This window comes from Myxocyprinus asiaticus, chromosome 49, assembly GCF_019703515.2.
Source record: "Myxocyprinus asiaticus isolate MX2 ecotype Aquarium Trade chromosome 49, UBuf_Myxa_2, whole genome shotgun sequence".
NCBI classification, from domain to species: Eukaryota; Metazoa; Chordata; class Actinopteri; order Cypriniformes; family Catostomidae; genus Myxocyprinus; species Myxocyprinus asiaticus.
Window position 1 is genome coordinate 7,258,921 of NC_059392.1, and position 16,148 is coordinate 7,275,068.

Here is a 16,148-nt window from a genome sequence, read left to right on the forward strand (position 1 = left end):
CATGAAGAAAATATGAGAATGTGTCATATTGGGGGCAGATTGCTGAAATCTGCTGAAAAAAGAACAGTTATGACTTGAAAATCATGTCATTACAATGATAACCAATAGATGGCTACAGAGACTGTGTGATCTGATTGCCTGTTGTAACTTAATTTGAGATTATATCATTTTAGATTAGATTATCACACATTATGAATGTGTATATATATTTAGACATTTATCAAACTATTATTTGTCAAAGTTTAACATTTGTTAGTAATTTTGAAGTGTTTTTGCAATAATGTCACATTATGTTTACAGTCAAACCTGACCATGGTGTTACAAAGACTTAGAATAAGCATTTTGTTACCAATAATTTATTGTAAAAAAATCAAAATTCAAAAACTCAAAGTAAATTAATTTATTTTTGTTCATTTGTTTCCATAACAGAAAGATGCAGTGTTTTGTCTGGAAGGTGCGGCTCACATCTAGACTGCGTCCGAAAAATGGAAAATGTTGCTTTCAGAGGCTGCTTCTCAACCTGTTCAGAGACCAATTTCCTTAAGAGTTCCATTCTTCAAAATCCTGTCGGTTAAGACATTAACTGATTAGGCAGCAAGGAAGCAAGGCAGCAAGTCTGCTACCTACGTTTTCGGATGCAGCTCTAAGTATATCCATAATTATCATAATCAAAGGACATAGATTATTTACTTAGACATAGATTATATGTATCTTTCATATATCCTACACAATGTAAATAAATGTACATAAATGTAAATGCAATGTATTTTCAGTTACAAGTATGCAGAGGTGGAAAGTAACGAATTACAACTATTCTTGTTAAAGTACTTGAGTACCTTTTTCACATTTTTTATACATTTTTGAGTATAAATAAATTATAGTACTTATACTTGAGTTGATTAAAAATGAAGTATTCAAATATCCTTACAAACTGAAATGTGCATCTTCGCAGCACAACACAACGTTGTGTCGATGTAGTTAAACAAGGGGTCACTCTTGGGAACCCGAGACACCTCTGGTCTTTGATAATTTCCCAATGAAAATTGGCGAGTGGTATTTGCATGCCACTCCCCCGGACATACGGGTATAAAAGGAGCTGGTATACAACCACTCATTCAGATTTTCTCTTCGGAGCTGAACGGTCATGCTCACTGAGCTGAAATCCCATGACTGTTCATTCACCTCGGCTCAAGATCCCGCACCGCATCTGCTCGTCACCAAGGGCGTCCCCCTGCAGTGACTTCACCGACTTCGCCGCAGCCCGCTCCTTCGGCCCGGCCCCGGCGTGGAGCCCACCACAGGAAGCAGACGCCACCCGTCTCATGGCCGCCCAGAACCCGTGAATGGCTTCAAAGTGCCCTTGAGATGGGCGACCCAGGGACGACGAAACCCGCTGCTCTGGAGCTGGTAAGCAGACCTCTCAATCTTTTTGTTACCTTTGCATTTAATTGCGCTGCATGCCAAAGTGGCTGCAGTACTCAAGATTTCAGCAAGAGCGGATTCCTTGTTCCCTGGGTCATGTATCTGGTGTGCATGGCCGTCATCATGACCACCGTCCACCATTCTATTTGGCAGGTTTAGCGCTCCAGCGGTGGTCTCCCGCCCCTGAGCGCCCAGCTGTGGCACACAGCTGCCCCCGATATGACAGTCTCCATGGGTCACGAGGACAGGCCTCTTCCTCCCCTGCCCCAGGCTGTTCCGGGGGTGGTCACAAGGAGCCAGGTAAGCGCTTCGATGTCCCTAGACTCAGCATGGCTACAACATGGTGTGGCACCTCGATCTCTGCCCCACCACGAGGCCCCATCTGCCTTTACATCCAACAACATTGTCCCTTTTGGTCCCACTTGCGTGGAACTTTGACGCATGGCTTGCGCTTTCCAATCCGTCACGATGGCTGGTCTGGACCGTCCGACTCGGCTACGCGATTCAGTTCCCAGGCATCCGCCCAGGTTCAGCGGTGTCCACTTCACCTTGGTGAAGGAAGAAAACGCTGCTACCTTGCGCGCAGAGATCGCTACCCTCCTACGGAAGGGCGAGATAGAACCTGTCCCTCGGCCGAGATGAAGAAGGGGTTTTACAGCCCCTACTTCATCGCACCGAAAAAAAGGCGGTGGGTTGTGGCCAATCTTGGACCTGCGAGTACTGAACCGGGCTTTACACAGACTCCCGTTCAAGATGCGGATGCAAAAACACATTCTGGTGAGCATCCGGCATCAAGATTGGTTCGCGGCGGTAGACCTGAAGGACGCGTACTTCCACGTCTCGATACTTCCTCGACACAGACCCTTCCTGCGGTTTGCATTCGAGGATCAGGCATATCAGTACAAGATCCTCCCTTTCGGCCTGTCCCTGTCTCCTCGCATCTTCACGAAAGTCACACAGGCAGCCCTTTCCCCGCTAAGGGAGGTTGGCATTTGCATTCTCAACTATCTCGACGACTGGCTAATCTTAGCTCACTCTCGGGACATGCTGTGCGCACACAGGGACTTGGTGCTCTCACACCTCAGCCAACTAGCGCTTCGGGTCAACTGGGAAAAGAGCAAGCTCCTCCCGGTTCAGAGCATCTCTTTCTCGGTTTGGAGTTGGACTCAGTCTCTTTGACAGCGCGCCTCACGAACGAGCGTGCCCAGTCGGTGTTGGCCTGTTTGAAGGCGTTCAAACAGACAACAGCGGTTCCACTGAAACTTTTTCAGATGCTCCTGGGGCATATGGCCACCCCACTCGGGTTGATGCATATGAGACCATTTCAGCACTGGCTTCAGACTCGAGTCCCGAGATGAGCATGGCACCGCGGGACACATCGCGTGGTCATCACGCCGGTCTGTCACCGTCTTTTCAGCCCTTGGACTGACTTCTCGTTTCTACGGGCAGGTGTTCCTCTAGAACTGGTCACCAGGCGCATCATGGTCACGTCGGACGCCTCCAAAACAGGCTGGAGCGCTGTTTGCAATGGGCTGCATTGGCACATCAACTGCCTCGAGTTGTTGGCAATTCTGCTCACTCTGCGGAGGTTTCGGCCATTGATCCAGGGCAAGCACGTGTTAATTCAAACAGACAACACGGCAACGGTAGCATATGTCAACTGCCAAGGCGGTCTGCGCTCTCGTTGTATGTCACAACTCGCCCGCCGTCTCCTCCTCTGGAGTCAGCAGCACTTCAAGTCGCTGCGAGCCACTCACATCCCAGGCAACCTCAACACTACAGCGGACGCACTGTCACAACAGGTTACCCTCAGGGGAGAGTGGAGACTCCACCCTCAGGTGGTCCAGCTGATTTTGAGTCGATTCGGACAGGCACAGGTACACCTGTTCGCCTCCCAAGAATCCTCCCCTCTGCCCGCTCTGGTACGCCCTGACCGTGGCCCCCCTCGGCATAAACGTGCTGGCACGTTTCCCCCAGTGAGCCTACTTGCACAGACCTCTTGTGATAGAGGATTTAGAAGTGAATAGTTTTTCGAGATTTACGATTATACTATTAATCACTTTCACGAATCAGCCCCCAAATGTAGTCTCCCATCAGGTTCTCGTTATACTGTCCTTGGTAGCGGCATTCAAAGTCCAGTATATCCTGGTGGAAGTGCTCGCCTTGCTCCTCCGTGTACGCTCCCATGTTCTCCTTGAATTGATCAAGATGAGCATCAAGGATATGGACTCTGAGGGACATCCTACAGCCCATTGTGCAGTAGTTCTTCACCAGAGTCTCAACCAGCTCCACATAGTTTTCGGCCTTGTGATTGCCCAGGAAGCCCCAAAACACTACGACAAAGCTGTTTCAAGCCGCTTTCTCCTTACCAGTGAGCTTCTTGGGGAATTCATTGCACTCCAGGATCTTCTTTATCTGTGGTTCGACGAAGACCTTTGACCTTTGCCTCAGAGAGCTTAGGGAAGAAGTCTTGAAGGTACTTGAAAGCTGCCGACTCCTTATCTAGAGCTCTGACAAATTGTTTCATAAGGCCCAATTTGATGTGCAGTGGTGGCATCAGCACCTTCCGGGGGTCCACCAGTGGCTCCCACTTGATGTTATTCCTCCCCACAGAGAACTCGGTCCGCTGTGGCCAGTCCCGCCTGTGGTAGTGCGCCTTGGTGTCCCTGCTGTCCCAAAGGCAAAGATAGTAGGGAAACTTGGTAAAACTGCCTTGGAGGCCCATCAGAAATGCCACCATTCTGTCTTCTGGCTGTGTTAGTCTCACTAATGTGTGTGTGTGTGTGTGTGTGTGTGTGTGTGTGTGTGTGTGTGTGTGTGTGTGTGCGTGTGTATGTTTGTGTGTGTGTGTGTAAGTGTGCGTATGTTTTGCACTCTGGATTTGCACTCAGCTTCAACGAAACAGAGAAAGTCACAGAAGGTTAGAACAACATGAGGGTGAGTAGACTTTTCATGCTTTGCTGAACAATTCGTTTAAGTCTCTTTGAAAAATACTTAAAAGGATTGGTATGATGAAAAAGATCAGGGCTAACACACTTAAGCTTTTACGTTAACCTTCGCTTTGTGGTGTACTAGTAAGTTACAAAATAAATATTAATAACATTAAAGTGACAAGGGATTCACACAAAACACAAAAATGTCGATTTCTGCTACTGTTTCCCACTTTGAGAATGGATTACAGGCTAATCTAGTTTGATTAATAGGATGAATATTAAGAGTATGGCAGGGAAGAGTTGCAAAATCGCAGATGGTCGTTCACAGACGAGAGATGACAAACTGATCAAAGAAACCACTGCAGTACGCGTGTCGGCAATAATAATGTATTCAGTTGTGTGTGCATATGTACAAAGAAAAACCTGGTAGACAATACTCTATATCAGAGATGCCCAAACCAGGGCCCGCAGGCCAATGTTAGCCTGTGATGACCTTTGATTTGTCTCGCATTGCCGAGAGGGGAAAAAAATAGAGAAAAAAATGCTATTGACGCAGCTTTTCATTGCATTAATTTAGCAGATTGCAGAGTAATGACTTTTTTACATAATGAAATAATAAAGGAGGGGAACCAGGGCAACTTTCATATTTTTGCAGGGCCTGAAATTTGCCAGGGGATTGAGGGTATTGCACACAATTTTAATAATTCTCGCAAGTTCCACGTTTATAATGCTGGAAATTCCCATACACTTTTATTCACTTTACAGTGCAGCTGCGAATTAGTAAACCAATAGATACAGATGAACAAACCAAATAAATATACTTGTTTTTGTATCAAACTGTTCTTCCAAAAGGTGTGCGAGTAAATTTGCTCTGTCTCTCCCTTTCTCTCTCGTGCAGCTGTCAGCAGCACGTTTGAACGTCGTTACTGAACTTAAGATGTTACAGATGTATAAACCTTTCTAAACCTGTTAATTCAACATACAAATGGCGTTATACCGCGTCTCCGTAAGAGAGCGACGCGATAAAACTGTATTGTTCCTGTTTATAATCAACAAAGCTGTTAACACTGCAAGCGCATGACGTTGGAGCGATCTGTAGTCTTTGCTGTCTTTCATATCTTGTCTTATGAGGCACTTAAGAGAGACACTTAAAAACACGTGTTACACTGTAAAAAAAATAAAAAAAAACGGACACTTGCCGTAAATAATTACAGATTTTTTCTGTCTTTTTCATAATAATAGAATATACCTGTAAAATACAGAAAAACCAAGTTTTTCAATAAATCTGCTGTAAAAGTACAGTCAAAGTCTTATAACATGACTGTACAATTTTTTTTTTATGTGTTTGAAACTTCTACAATGAAAAAAACGTCTGGATGAAGAGCGTGCTAAAAGCAGAATTAACATTGGCATTGCTTTTCCATGCTGGAGGCAACTGTGGGATTCAAAGGGTCTTAAAAATGACACCATGGTTGCTGTTTTTCTATTGGACAGGTAATTACATGGTTTGATTTGTTTTTGATTTATTTTGTTAATGTAATGAAGTATTTAGCTCATGTAGTTTGTGTACATTTATGAATTATCTCAATGCTAACAGCAGCTACGGTGTAAAATGAAACTTATTTTTTTTTTTTTTACATGAGGTAATCTGAAACTGTTGCAATCGATTCCACCAACACGTCTCTCCTCCTGGTGCTTAGCCTCTGCTCTGTGTGTGTGTTCATGTGTGATAGAGGAGGCATGGCTGTGGAGACACCTCTGAAGCGTGGGCTGGCTCTATGCTTTCAAAGCTAGCTTGCTAACTACTAGCCTCTCTGGATTACACACCCTAGCTTTAAGTAATTAGTTACCCCTCTCTTTAAAAATGTGGTAAATTGTAATATCATCTTATATTTGGCAGAATACAACTTTATTGTAAACCACAGAAAATGAGGTCAGCAAACAGTTCTGTGTTGTTATTGGACAAAATCGTTGTTGCCGGAACTGTTCAGCCAATGAATGCCCGAGAATCAGTTGTTTGAATCTGAGCGCCAGCTGCGCCGCAGGTGAGCTGTCTGTCTGACGAAGGAAGAGACAGCCTGGCTGCACAGAAGTCCGCGTTCACGCCAAGTGTTAATGTTTAGCATCAAATAAAGGTAATATCTTGGTTTTATTTTTGTCAAATATCCACTGCTTTGAAGGTAGTTTTTAGTTACTTTATTATGAATAGTGGCATTCTGATGTCAAGCTAGTGCAAGCTAACAGCAAGGTTAAGCTGAGTTGTCAAAGTGTACAGATTTATGCTATCAAAACAATACCAAAGCTGAAGTTTTAACCCCTTTAACGAGCTGAGGGACGTTAGTTTTTATATGTAAAAATATTAAGAACACTTTACCCTATTATTTCACCATTTTAATTCTGCTTAATTCTTAATTATATGTGTATATATATAGTTTGCATACCCTTGGAGAATTGGTAATATATGTACAGTGAGCAGGCAAAACAATTTTTTTTAATTTCTTATGGGATTCATATTCAACTGTAGGTTATAACAGAATGGCACAATCATAAAACAAAACATGGCAACAAAGAAAAAAATGAAATGACCCCTGTTCAAAAGTCTGCATACCCTTAGTTCTTAATACTGTGTATTGCCCCCTTTAGCATCAATGACAGTGTGCAGTCTTTTGTAATAGTTGTCTATGAGGCCCCAAATTCTTGCAGGTGGCATAGCTGCCCATTCGTCTTGGCAAAATGCCTCCAGGTCATGCAAAGTCTTTGGTCGTCTTGTATGAACTGCACGTTTGAGATCTACCCAGAGTGGCTCGATGATATTAAGGTCAAATTGTTAATGCAAATTGTCTGCCAGTATTTTCTGATAACATGCTGCATTCATCTTACCATCAATTTTCACAAGATTCCCTGTGCCTTTAGAGCTCACACACCCCCAAAACATCAGTGAGCCACCACCATGCTTCACATTGGGGATGGTATTCTTTTCACTATAGGCCTTGTTGACCTCTCTCCAAACATAGCGCTTATGGTTGTGACCATAAAGCTCTATTTTGTTCTCGTCACTCCAAATTACAGTGTGCCAGAAGCTGTGAGGCGTGTCAAGGTGTTGTTGGGCATATTGTAACCGGGCTTTTTTGTGGCATTGTCGCAGTAAAGTCTTCTTTCTGGCAACTCGACCATGCAGCTCATTTTTGTTCAAGTATCATCGTATTGTGCTCCTTGAAACAACCACACCTTCTTTTTCCAGAGCAGCCTGTATTTCTTCTGAGGTTACCTGTGGATTTTTCTTTGTATCCTGAACAATTCTTCTGGCAGTTGTGGCTGACATCTTTCTTGGTCTACCTGACCTTGGCTTGGTACCAAGAGATCCCCAAATTTTCCACTTCTTAATAAGTGATTGAACAGTACTGACTGGCATTTTCAAGGCTTTGGATATCTTTTTATATCCTTTTCCATCTTTATAAAGTTCAGTTACCTTGTTATGCAGATCTTTTGACAGTTCTTTTCTGCTCCCCATGGCTCACTATCTAGCCTGCTCAGTGCATCCAAGTGAGAGCTAACAAACTCATTGACTATTTATGCACAGACACTAATTGCAATTTAAAAAGCCACAGGTGTGGGAAATTAACCTTTAATTGCCATTTAAACCTATGTGTGTCATCTTGTGTGTCTGTAGCAAGGCCAAACATTCAAGGGTATGTAAACTTTTGATCAGGGCCATTTGGGTGATTTCTGTTATCATTATGATTTAAAAAAGAACCAAACAACTATGTGATAATAAATGGCTTCATATGATGACTATCCTTAAATAAAAGATGATCAATCATATTTTCAAAATCAATGCCAAAATTTCACAATTTCTGCCAGGGTATGCAAACTTTTGAGCACAACTGTGCTGTATATATGTATATATATATGTGTCTATGTATGTATGTATGTATGTGTATTTATACATATATATATGCATTTAACTACGCTATTTTTTTTTCTGTTAGTCAGACAATGTCTCTTATCAAGAGCAGATGAATGCTTCATTTGCAGCTCAGTGGGTAGAGGGAGTCACAGTGCTCTTTTTGTTGAATTGAATTGTTTTAAGTCATGAATTAAGAATCGATTTAAATCTAATTGTAACAACAAGAATTGGAATCAAACTGAATCTTGAGATTGCCCCAAATTCCCACCCCTACATGGCAGTACCACCATGTCCAAATAATATTTTCCCCATGCAATCCTAATCTGAATCTTTTAATAAATGTATACTGATACAGTCCATACTACAGATAAATTGAGAATTATATAGAAGGTAATTAGTGTCGTTATTCACATTATTGTTTATATTTTAGATACACATTATTATAAATCTTTAAAACCTAGAAGCATTATTGTAAAGATCCACAGTAACCATTTATTTGCTTCCATTTGAGGTTAATTTTGAATGGTAGGTTCAGTTGTCATGATTGTTGAATTTCAACTGTCAAAATAAAAGATTGAAAGCATGTATTGTTGTTGCGCTTTTATTGTTCTGGCCAATAGCTTCACATTGTTTTTTAAAGAGCAATAGTGTATTGGTTGGTATGTATTTATGTAAAATTAAAGTGCACCATTCTTTTATCTGCTGAAGTAAAATGTTCACATAATTAAGCATATTGATTCCTGTATAAAATCTGTAATTTGAAGAACAAAAGAACCACAAAAATATGTATACTTATAGGAATATATTGTAAAATTGGTAGACCTTAATGTGGTTTTAACAAACTTGAAATGTTATTACATCCCAAGCACTGTAAATGAATTGGAAAGTGTTGCATATTTAATGCATTATTTGATTTTTAGAAATTAAAAAATGTTCTATGAATTTCTGTGAATATATTGAATGATCACAAAATAAAAGCTTAGATCTGTGAACACACTAACCAATATTTAACTGTTATCCACTGTAAATTTATAGGTTAAGAACATTTATTGACAGATTACCTCTGTTGAAAATTTTTAAATAAGATTTAAAAAACAGTAAAGTAACAGTTAATTTAAATAATTTTTCTTTATTTTACTTTTAAAAATGTGTACTTTGACAGGCACATGTTGTAGATTGATTGAATAATTCTTTGAAACAACATAATTCTGCTGTTATTTAAAAGATAGCAACCTTCAAATTGTGGGCTTTAATTGTATTTATGCAGTATTTCCTTGATTTTATTACATTTTAGAGATGTCTTCTAATAATAAAAATGTGTAATTCTACAAAAATTTGGCCGTAAAATTACAAAGAATATATACAGGGAAAAGCAATAATTTTACAGTAATTCATTGTTGAATTAAGTATAGTATTTTACTGCAATTTTATGGTAACAGTTTGGCAACTTTTGCTGCCAGACATTTTACCATTTTTTTAAAAAAAAGTTTTTTCTTCTCATCTCCATCTCTAGTTCCATCCAGGGTCGGAAATTAACGGGGGCTCTGGGGGAAAAAAATGTCCCCTGCAATCTGATATAGTTCCAAATACATATACAAATACACCGCGATCATTATTTATTTTTGCTGGACAATATTTGTTTCTTGCTGTCCGTTGTGTAGATTGCTGTCCATAAACGTATCTAATAATTTTACAGAACATTTACCACTGTATGAATCATATCTCTGACTACTGTTCATTGTTAAATGTTTATTTTTGCATTGTTTTATTAAATTGGCTTGAAGGAGTTGGTAAGTTTTTTTTATAAACTACTCATTTCAAATCTGGAGAAATGCTGTCATTATTTTTGTAGGCTATGTTAACTCAGCCCAGTCTCATGAAAAGTCATACATATTTTACGAGTTGGCTATTTTGTATGATTTCGTAGGAGTTTGTTCGTATAAATTTGTACGATTTCATCACGTGCAAATGCCCGGATGTCTAATGAGGAAGTAAGCGCAAGTTTCATGCACGAGGCATTAAGGACAACCATTAATATTATGCCCTTACCCAAACCCCTTATCTAAACCTAACCGGTCAGTAGAGTGTGTAAACATGATAGGAAGCTGTTGTGTGTGACAGAAGCAGGTAATTGTCGCGTATTAGATGGAAACGATGTCCAGCGACGTCATTGGTTGTAGTGAAAGTCGTACGATATCATACAAATTAGCCAAAAAAGTCGTATGAATCCTTCCGATTTCGCCGTGAGAGTGTAGGTTCATTTAATAGCCAAAATATTTGGATATATGTGAATGAGAAAAAAATAAACTGTTTCAGTAACAATGCACATTATGTAATGCAGAGGTCATGCAATTTAGTAATTATTGAAACATGCCATTTTAAAATGTAATTGTTTATATGAAAGTATTTTACATAAAAGGATGACAGAGTCATTTTATATGGCTAGAAAAAAAATACCTTTGTAAAGGTAAAAAATGCCCCTCATATGAACCACGTAAGGGTGGAGGGGATTTTTGTTTTATCTCTGTATCCTCTTCATAATCGTCTTGTCATTCAAATGTACCGTGTAAAACTGCATAACACTTCAGGTAGCAAATCCTTCAATTAACGCTTCATAACCTCTTTTATCCAAGCCTTAGAGGGCTTCTCATTTTTCATTCAGAAATATTTATGAGTGTATTTCCCATTTTCACTGAAGCACAGGATGAAGTCATTTTGAAAATCCATTCATTTAGTATAGAAATATGAAGTACAATTGCATTTCAGTTGAAATATTAAAAAGGATAACATAACAGTCTGCACAAAGCGTAAAAACTCATGGTAATGTGACATCCATTTACAACTTTGTAAATTAGTTTATTTATATGAATATGGAGCTTTTTAATATGATGTAAAATCTGAAGTATGTTTCATGTCTTTCAAAGTGCACTCCAAGACTCTCAAGCCAACTAAAACTCAATAAACTACAGCTCTCTTTATTTACAAGTGAATAGACCATGCTGCTTTAAGCATTTTAGTGAATACTGAAGTCATGTGTTGTATATGAGGTTTATATTGGACATGATGTATGTGATGTACTGTACATGTGATGAACATAGTGGAAATGTGATCGGGTTCATGGACTCACATATGGTCGGTGCTTCATCAGAACCGTCAGGGCAGTCTAGCTCCCCATCACAGAGCCAGCTCTTGGAAACACAGCTGTGTCCGTCGGCACAGAGAAATTCTCCGACATCACATGCTGGAGGAAGAGGTAGGAATGGAATGTATGTCATGAATGAGAAAAATGAGAGCTAATGAATGAGATGTCCTTATGTGTTTATCATGTTTAGCAGAGTATGGATGTATATTATTACAGAAAATGTTAATGCTAAATATAGTTTGACAGTATAATGGTAACTATAGCTCATATTATGGAATGAGAGATCAACTATGAGTGTCCATAATAAGTCCATGATGACTTCCTTAAAAAACACACCTAAAAGTAAATTCAAGAAAAACACTACAAACTACTAAAACTAGGGCAGAGTGAAAAATCTTGAAATATTGCAATGTTGGTCTTTCGATGATTTTCAATATACATCACACTATATACGGTGTGCATGTGTTTTTTGAAATGGCTTAAAAAATATATTTTTAACAGTTTCACAGAATGTATTATTTCAACCAAACAGTTATAGCAAATTCAGAATGTTGAATCTGTGTTTTGAATCATTATAATTTACAGCCTGAACTAAATCATGGAAACAAATTGAACTTACCGACTCTTAATGCTGTTTTTGCTATATATGAAGTTTTAACATGATACATTATTAAAACACCTCTGTCTTAATTTGCTTATACTCAAAAGTTGCGAGACAAAGAGTGATCGTAATCGCATTTTTTAAAGGTGCACTCAGTAGCTTTTGTCTTTGTCATCTTGGACTTACAATGACACATAGCGGCTTGGATGCAGCATCATTTAAAATCAATAGTTTTCAGTTTCAGATGCCATTATAGAAATGTTGTATTCACAGCCAGCCATGATTACTTTAATCAATGAGTGGACGTGTCAAATAACAGTACGGTTACTGAGATTAAGCAAGCAGTATTTGACTGGTCGTGTGATTCTAACATGGCCGCCCCCATGAGGGGACCCTCTCCATGTAGATTAAAACAGCTTTTATAAGGTTACTGATATGACTGGAGTCTTCATTTTAATGTCAGTGGTCATTATTTCCTACATATATTGCAAAATTACAATTCATGTCTTTAGGAGTTAAACTTTTCTAATGAGGGAAAACCTTTAAGGAAACTGTATGTCCAAATACAATGTGCAATACTCATCATTGCGATGTTCACAAAATTTTATTCAGCCAGCAAAAAAAAAATAAAATAAAAAAGATTATCATAAATATTCAATATATAGTTCAACCCTACCCAAAACAATACATAAAAAATATTTCAATATACTGTATATCATCCAAATAAAATTTGCAAAATTAATCATTGCAATATTAATTGTTGCAATATTCACAATGTTTCTTCATTTTATTTCTCCAGAAAAATAAATAAATAAATATATTAAAAGTATTCAACATATTGTCCATCCCTACCCAAAACTATATACAAAAATATATCTATATATATCGTCCAAATAAGATGCACAGTATTCATCATTACGATGTTTACAATGTTTCTTAATTTTATTTTGCCAGCAAAAAATAACAAATATATTATAAATATTCTTTTGTAACCTAACAAGAAAATGAACATGTTAAATTATAACATACAAACATTTAAAGCATTAATATAATCAAACAATAATGTAAATGATGTATACCTTACTTATTCTTTTACTCATGCATTAATGAGCAAACTTCTATAGCATTTTTAAGTGCATCATCCCATGGCGCTACACCAATTCTCCAACTACTCACGCAGCAACACATACTGCATACTGCTCCTTGCTGCACTATTGTTCAAGGGCTCTGAGTTGTGCTTATATTTGCGTTGCTCCGCGATTGTGCAAAACCTGAAGAATTCTGAAGACGTTTCGAAATGCTGCCAAACGAATTTAAATAATTTATACGTATATTTCCATTGATCAAGGTATAAATATTGGGTGGTGGGGGGGTTGGATTTGCTAGTTTTGATTATTGGTGGTGGTTTACCTCCCCATCCCCCTAAGAATTGATGCCCCTGCTTTGAAGTGGGATTGTGTTTTTGAATCCAACTGCCGTCTTATCATCTGCCCTCCTCTTACTAGTTCAAAGAGAACGTGTATGCTTTCATTTGGCCTAATGTCTCGCACTTGTTAAAAACCCATAGCTTCAAGTACAATCCACTTAAATGTGCTCTCTTTTTTGTCCACGTCGCAGAAATGCATTAATGCTTCATAGATAACCATATAATACGCAAGCATTACATTGAGGTACTTCATGAGACGGTACTCAGTCAAACAGTCCTAGCATTTGTTTGAATTGCTTTCTTTCTTTATTTGCATTGCTGTAAACAATTCCAGAGACCCAGTAGGAATGGACGTTGCAAATTGAAGAGATGAGGGTAGAGATGGATTCCGTACATCATCCGTACGTCTTCCTCGCATTAAAAGCAGTTCAAAAGAACACAAAAAGAGCACGAGAGACATGCTGAGAAGCTACAGGCCTTTCAAGTTGAGAAGACGAAGTGAGCGCATTTCCATAACAGTACAACGTCAAGACGGTAGAGTTGGGAAGGCTCATTTTTGGCCCTCCTGCTGAGGTAGTCTGATGTGCAAAAGCAGCATGCTTTGTGATTACAATGGCTCCCAACTTAAATTCCAAAAGCGCACTCACAGAAATGACAAGAAAGCTCACAGCGAAGACAGGAAGCTCAAAAGCAAATATCCTGTTTATTTGTCCCGAGTGTTGATGTACAAGAAAAAATGTTTTTCGACACACAATCTGGCAATGTAAAGACAATTTACAGCTTTTAAGTCTGTTCACGGTAAAGATGTGCTCTAAAATCACTCTGATATCTAACAGCAGCTGTAATACGAGTGTTCTGTTCAACAGCCTCTGTTCTAAAAAGCTACTAAAAAGTCCTAAAAAGCTACCAGTTATCACTGCGGTATGTGACTCAGTGGCAGTTCAGCCTATATACACTATATATTCCGAGGGTCTGTATCAGTGCTGAATTCATGTAATCAACAAATTGTGGGTGACATGGATTTAACATGAAGCATGGTGCACATATCTGATGTTTGATGTACAGAAAAAAATATTTAAAAATACAGTCAAATATTGCCCAACCTGGTCTCATGTTACTACCAAATAATTTTTATGTAGCTCATTGTACGCATCATGGCACTTTCCTGGTGAAATGAACAATAGAACTGACTTTTATTCTGTTTCATACAAATCACAAGTGGCAGATTATCCATTCATAAACATGTACTTTTCACCCTGTTCCTCACCCAATGCTATCTTATGACATCAAAACACTTTAATGCACTATAATGCATGACTTAAAAGGTGATACAATTTAACATTTGCATTACATATCCAGCTACACTTATAAGCTTGTTGAAGTGTGAACAAATTGCACAATAGCTTAACTGATAGAGCGCTTCACTTGCGATGCAAAGGACCAGGGTACGAGTCATAAAGAGTACGCAAGTTAACACATTAAAAGGTATTAAAACAAAAATAAATCTCTAAAACAAGTCTTAAAGGTATGGTTCACCAAAAACTTAAATTTTCTCATCATTTACTCACCCTCATGCCATCCCAGATGTGTGTGACTTTCTTTCTTCTGCTGAACATAAACAAAGATTTTTAGAAGAATATCTCAGCTTTGTAGGTTCATACAATGCAAGTTAATTGTGGCCAGAACTTTGAAGGTCCAAAAAGCATATTAATGCAGCATAAAAGTAATCATCCAGTGGTTAAATCCATGTCTTGAGAAGCAATATGATAGGTGTGAGTGAGAAACAGATCAATATTTAAGTAATTTTTCACTATAAATCTATACTTTCACCAGCCCTTCCATGTGTGGACAAAGTTTTTCTTTTTCTGATTTTTTTTTTTTTTTTTTTTTTTTCTGATTCGCAGTCTTTTTGCATATCGTACTGGGCAGGGAGGATAAAGAAAAAAGGGTGGGATAAAGCAAAGGAAAAGAAAAGAGAAATGAACTGCTCTGTGGAAATAAAGTGAACTGAACTCAAAGCACCTCCTGAGCTGAGATGTCAGAGGTCATTCGCAGCACTCATAGATTATACTGTTCTTACAAAAAAAAATAAAAAATTTCAAAAGACAGAAACAAAGAAAGAGTGAGAACCTTTTACATGCGCGTGTTCCACGAGATTGCACACCTCTGTATAAACAGCGTGTCATACATGCACATAGACGGCTTTTCTGTCATGTGTTTTTAAAAAATTAATAAAGTGTGTTTCTTCAAGTGTGTGTCTGTGTACTGCGGGGCAAATTATTTGTAATATTAATTTGATAATAATAATAGCCTAATAATAATACTAATAATAATAATAATTTAATACATGGGAAAATGAGCCAAATATCATCTTGACATCATCAAAGGCATCAGCTATTGGCGATCACTCAGACCGTCGATCCCCGAGATCATCGTCTGTCGGCACAACCATAATGTGCATTTCTCTCTATAAATTAACAAAATGGTCAGACAGTCTCCTTGCTGGTTTTTCCGACACATTCAGAATCATTACCGCTTTTGCCGGTGTAGCTACTGCTCGCTTCGTGCGTGCCCTTGTAAAATTTATATTTTAAAGGCTAATTATTATGATTTAGTATTTCTCTGTAATGTAGAATAGTGTTAGCAAGGTTACTTTTAACATTGTTTCTCAGCCCTGGAACTCAAACTATTTTCTGATGCACCCCAACATACAGCCT

General features: G+C 38.7%; 1 protein-coding gene across 1 annotated transcript in view; it reads right to left on the reverse strand.

Moving 5' to 3' along the window:
• LOC127438065 (low-density lipoprotein receptor-related protein 1B-like) overlaps positions 1-11,537 on the reverse strand; it is a 308,837-nt gene extending 297,300 nt beyond the window's left edge. Inside the window, exon 1 of the mRNA XM_051693349.1 lies at positions 11,390-11,537. Coding sequence (XP_051549309.1) covers positions 11,390-11,537 — 148 coding nt within the window. The remainder of the gene's footprint in view (positions 1-11,389) is intronic.
• Between the last annotated feature and the right edge of the window lie 4,611 nt (positions 11,538-16,148).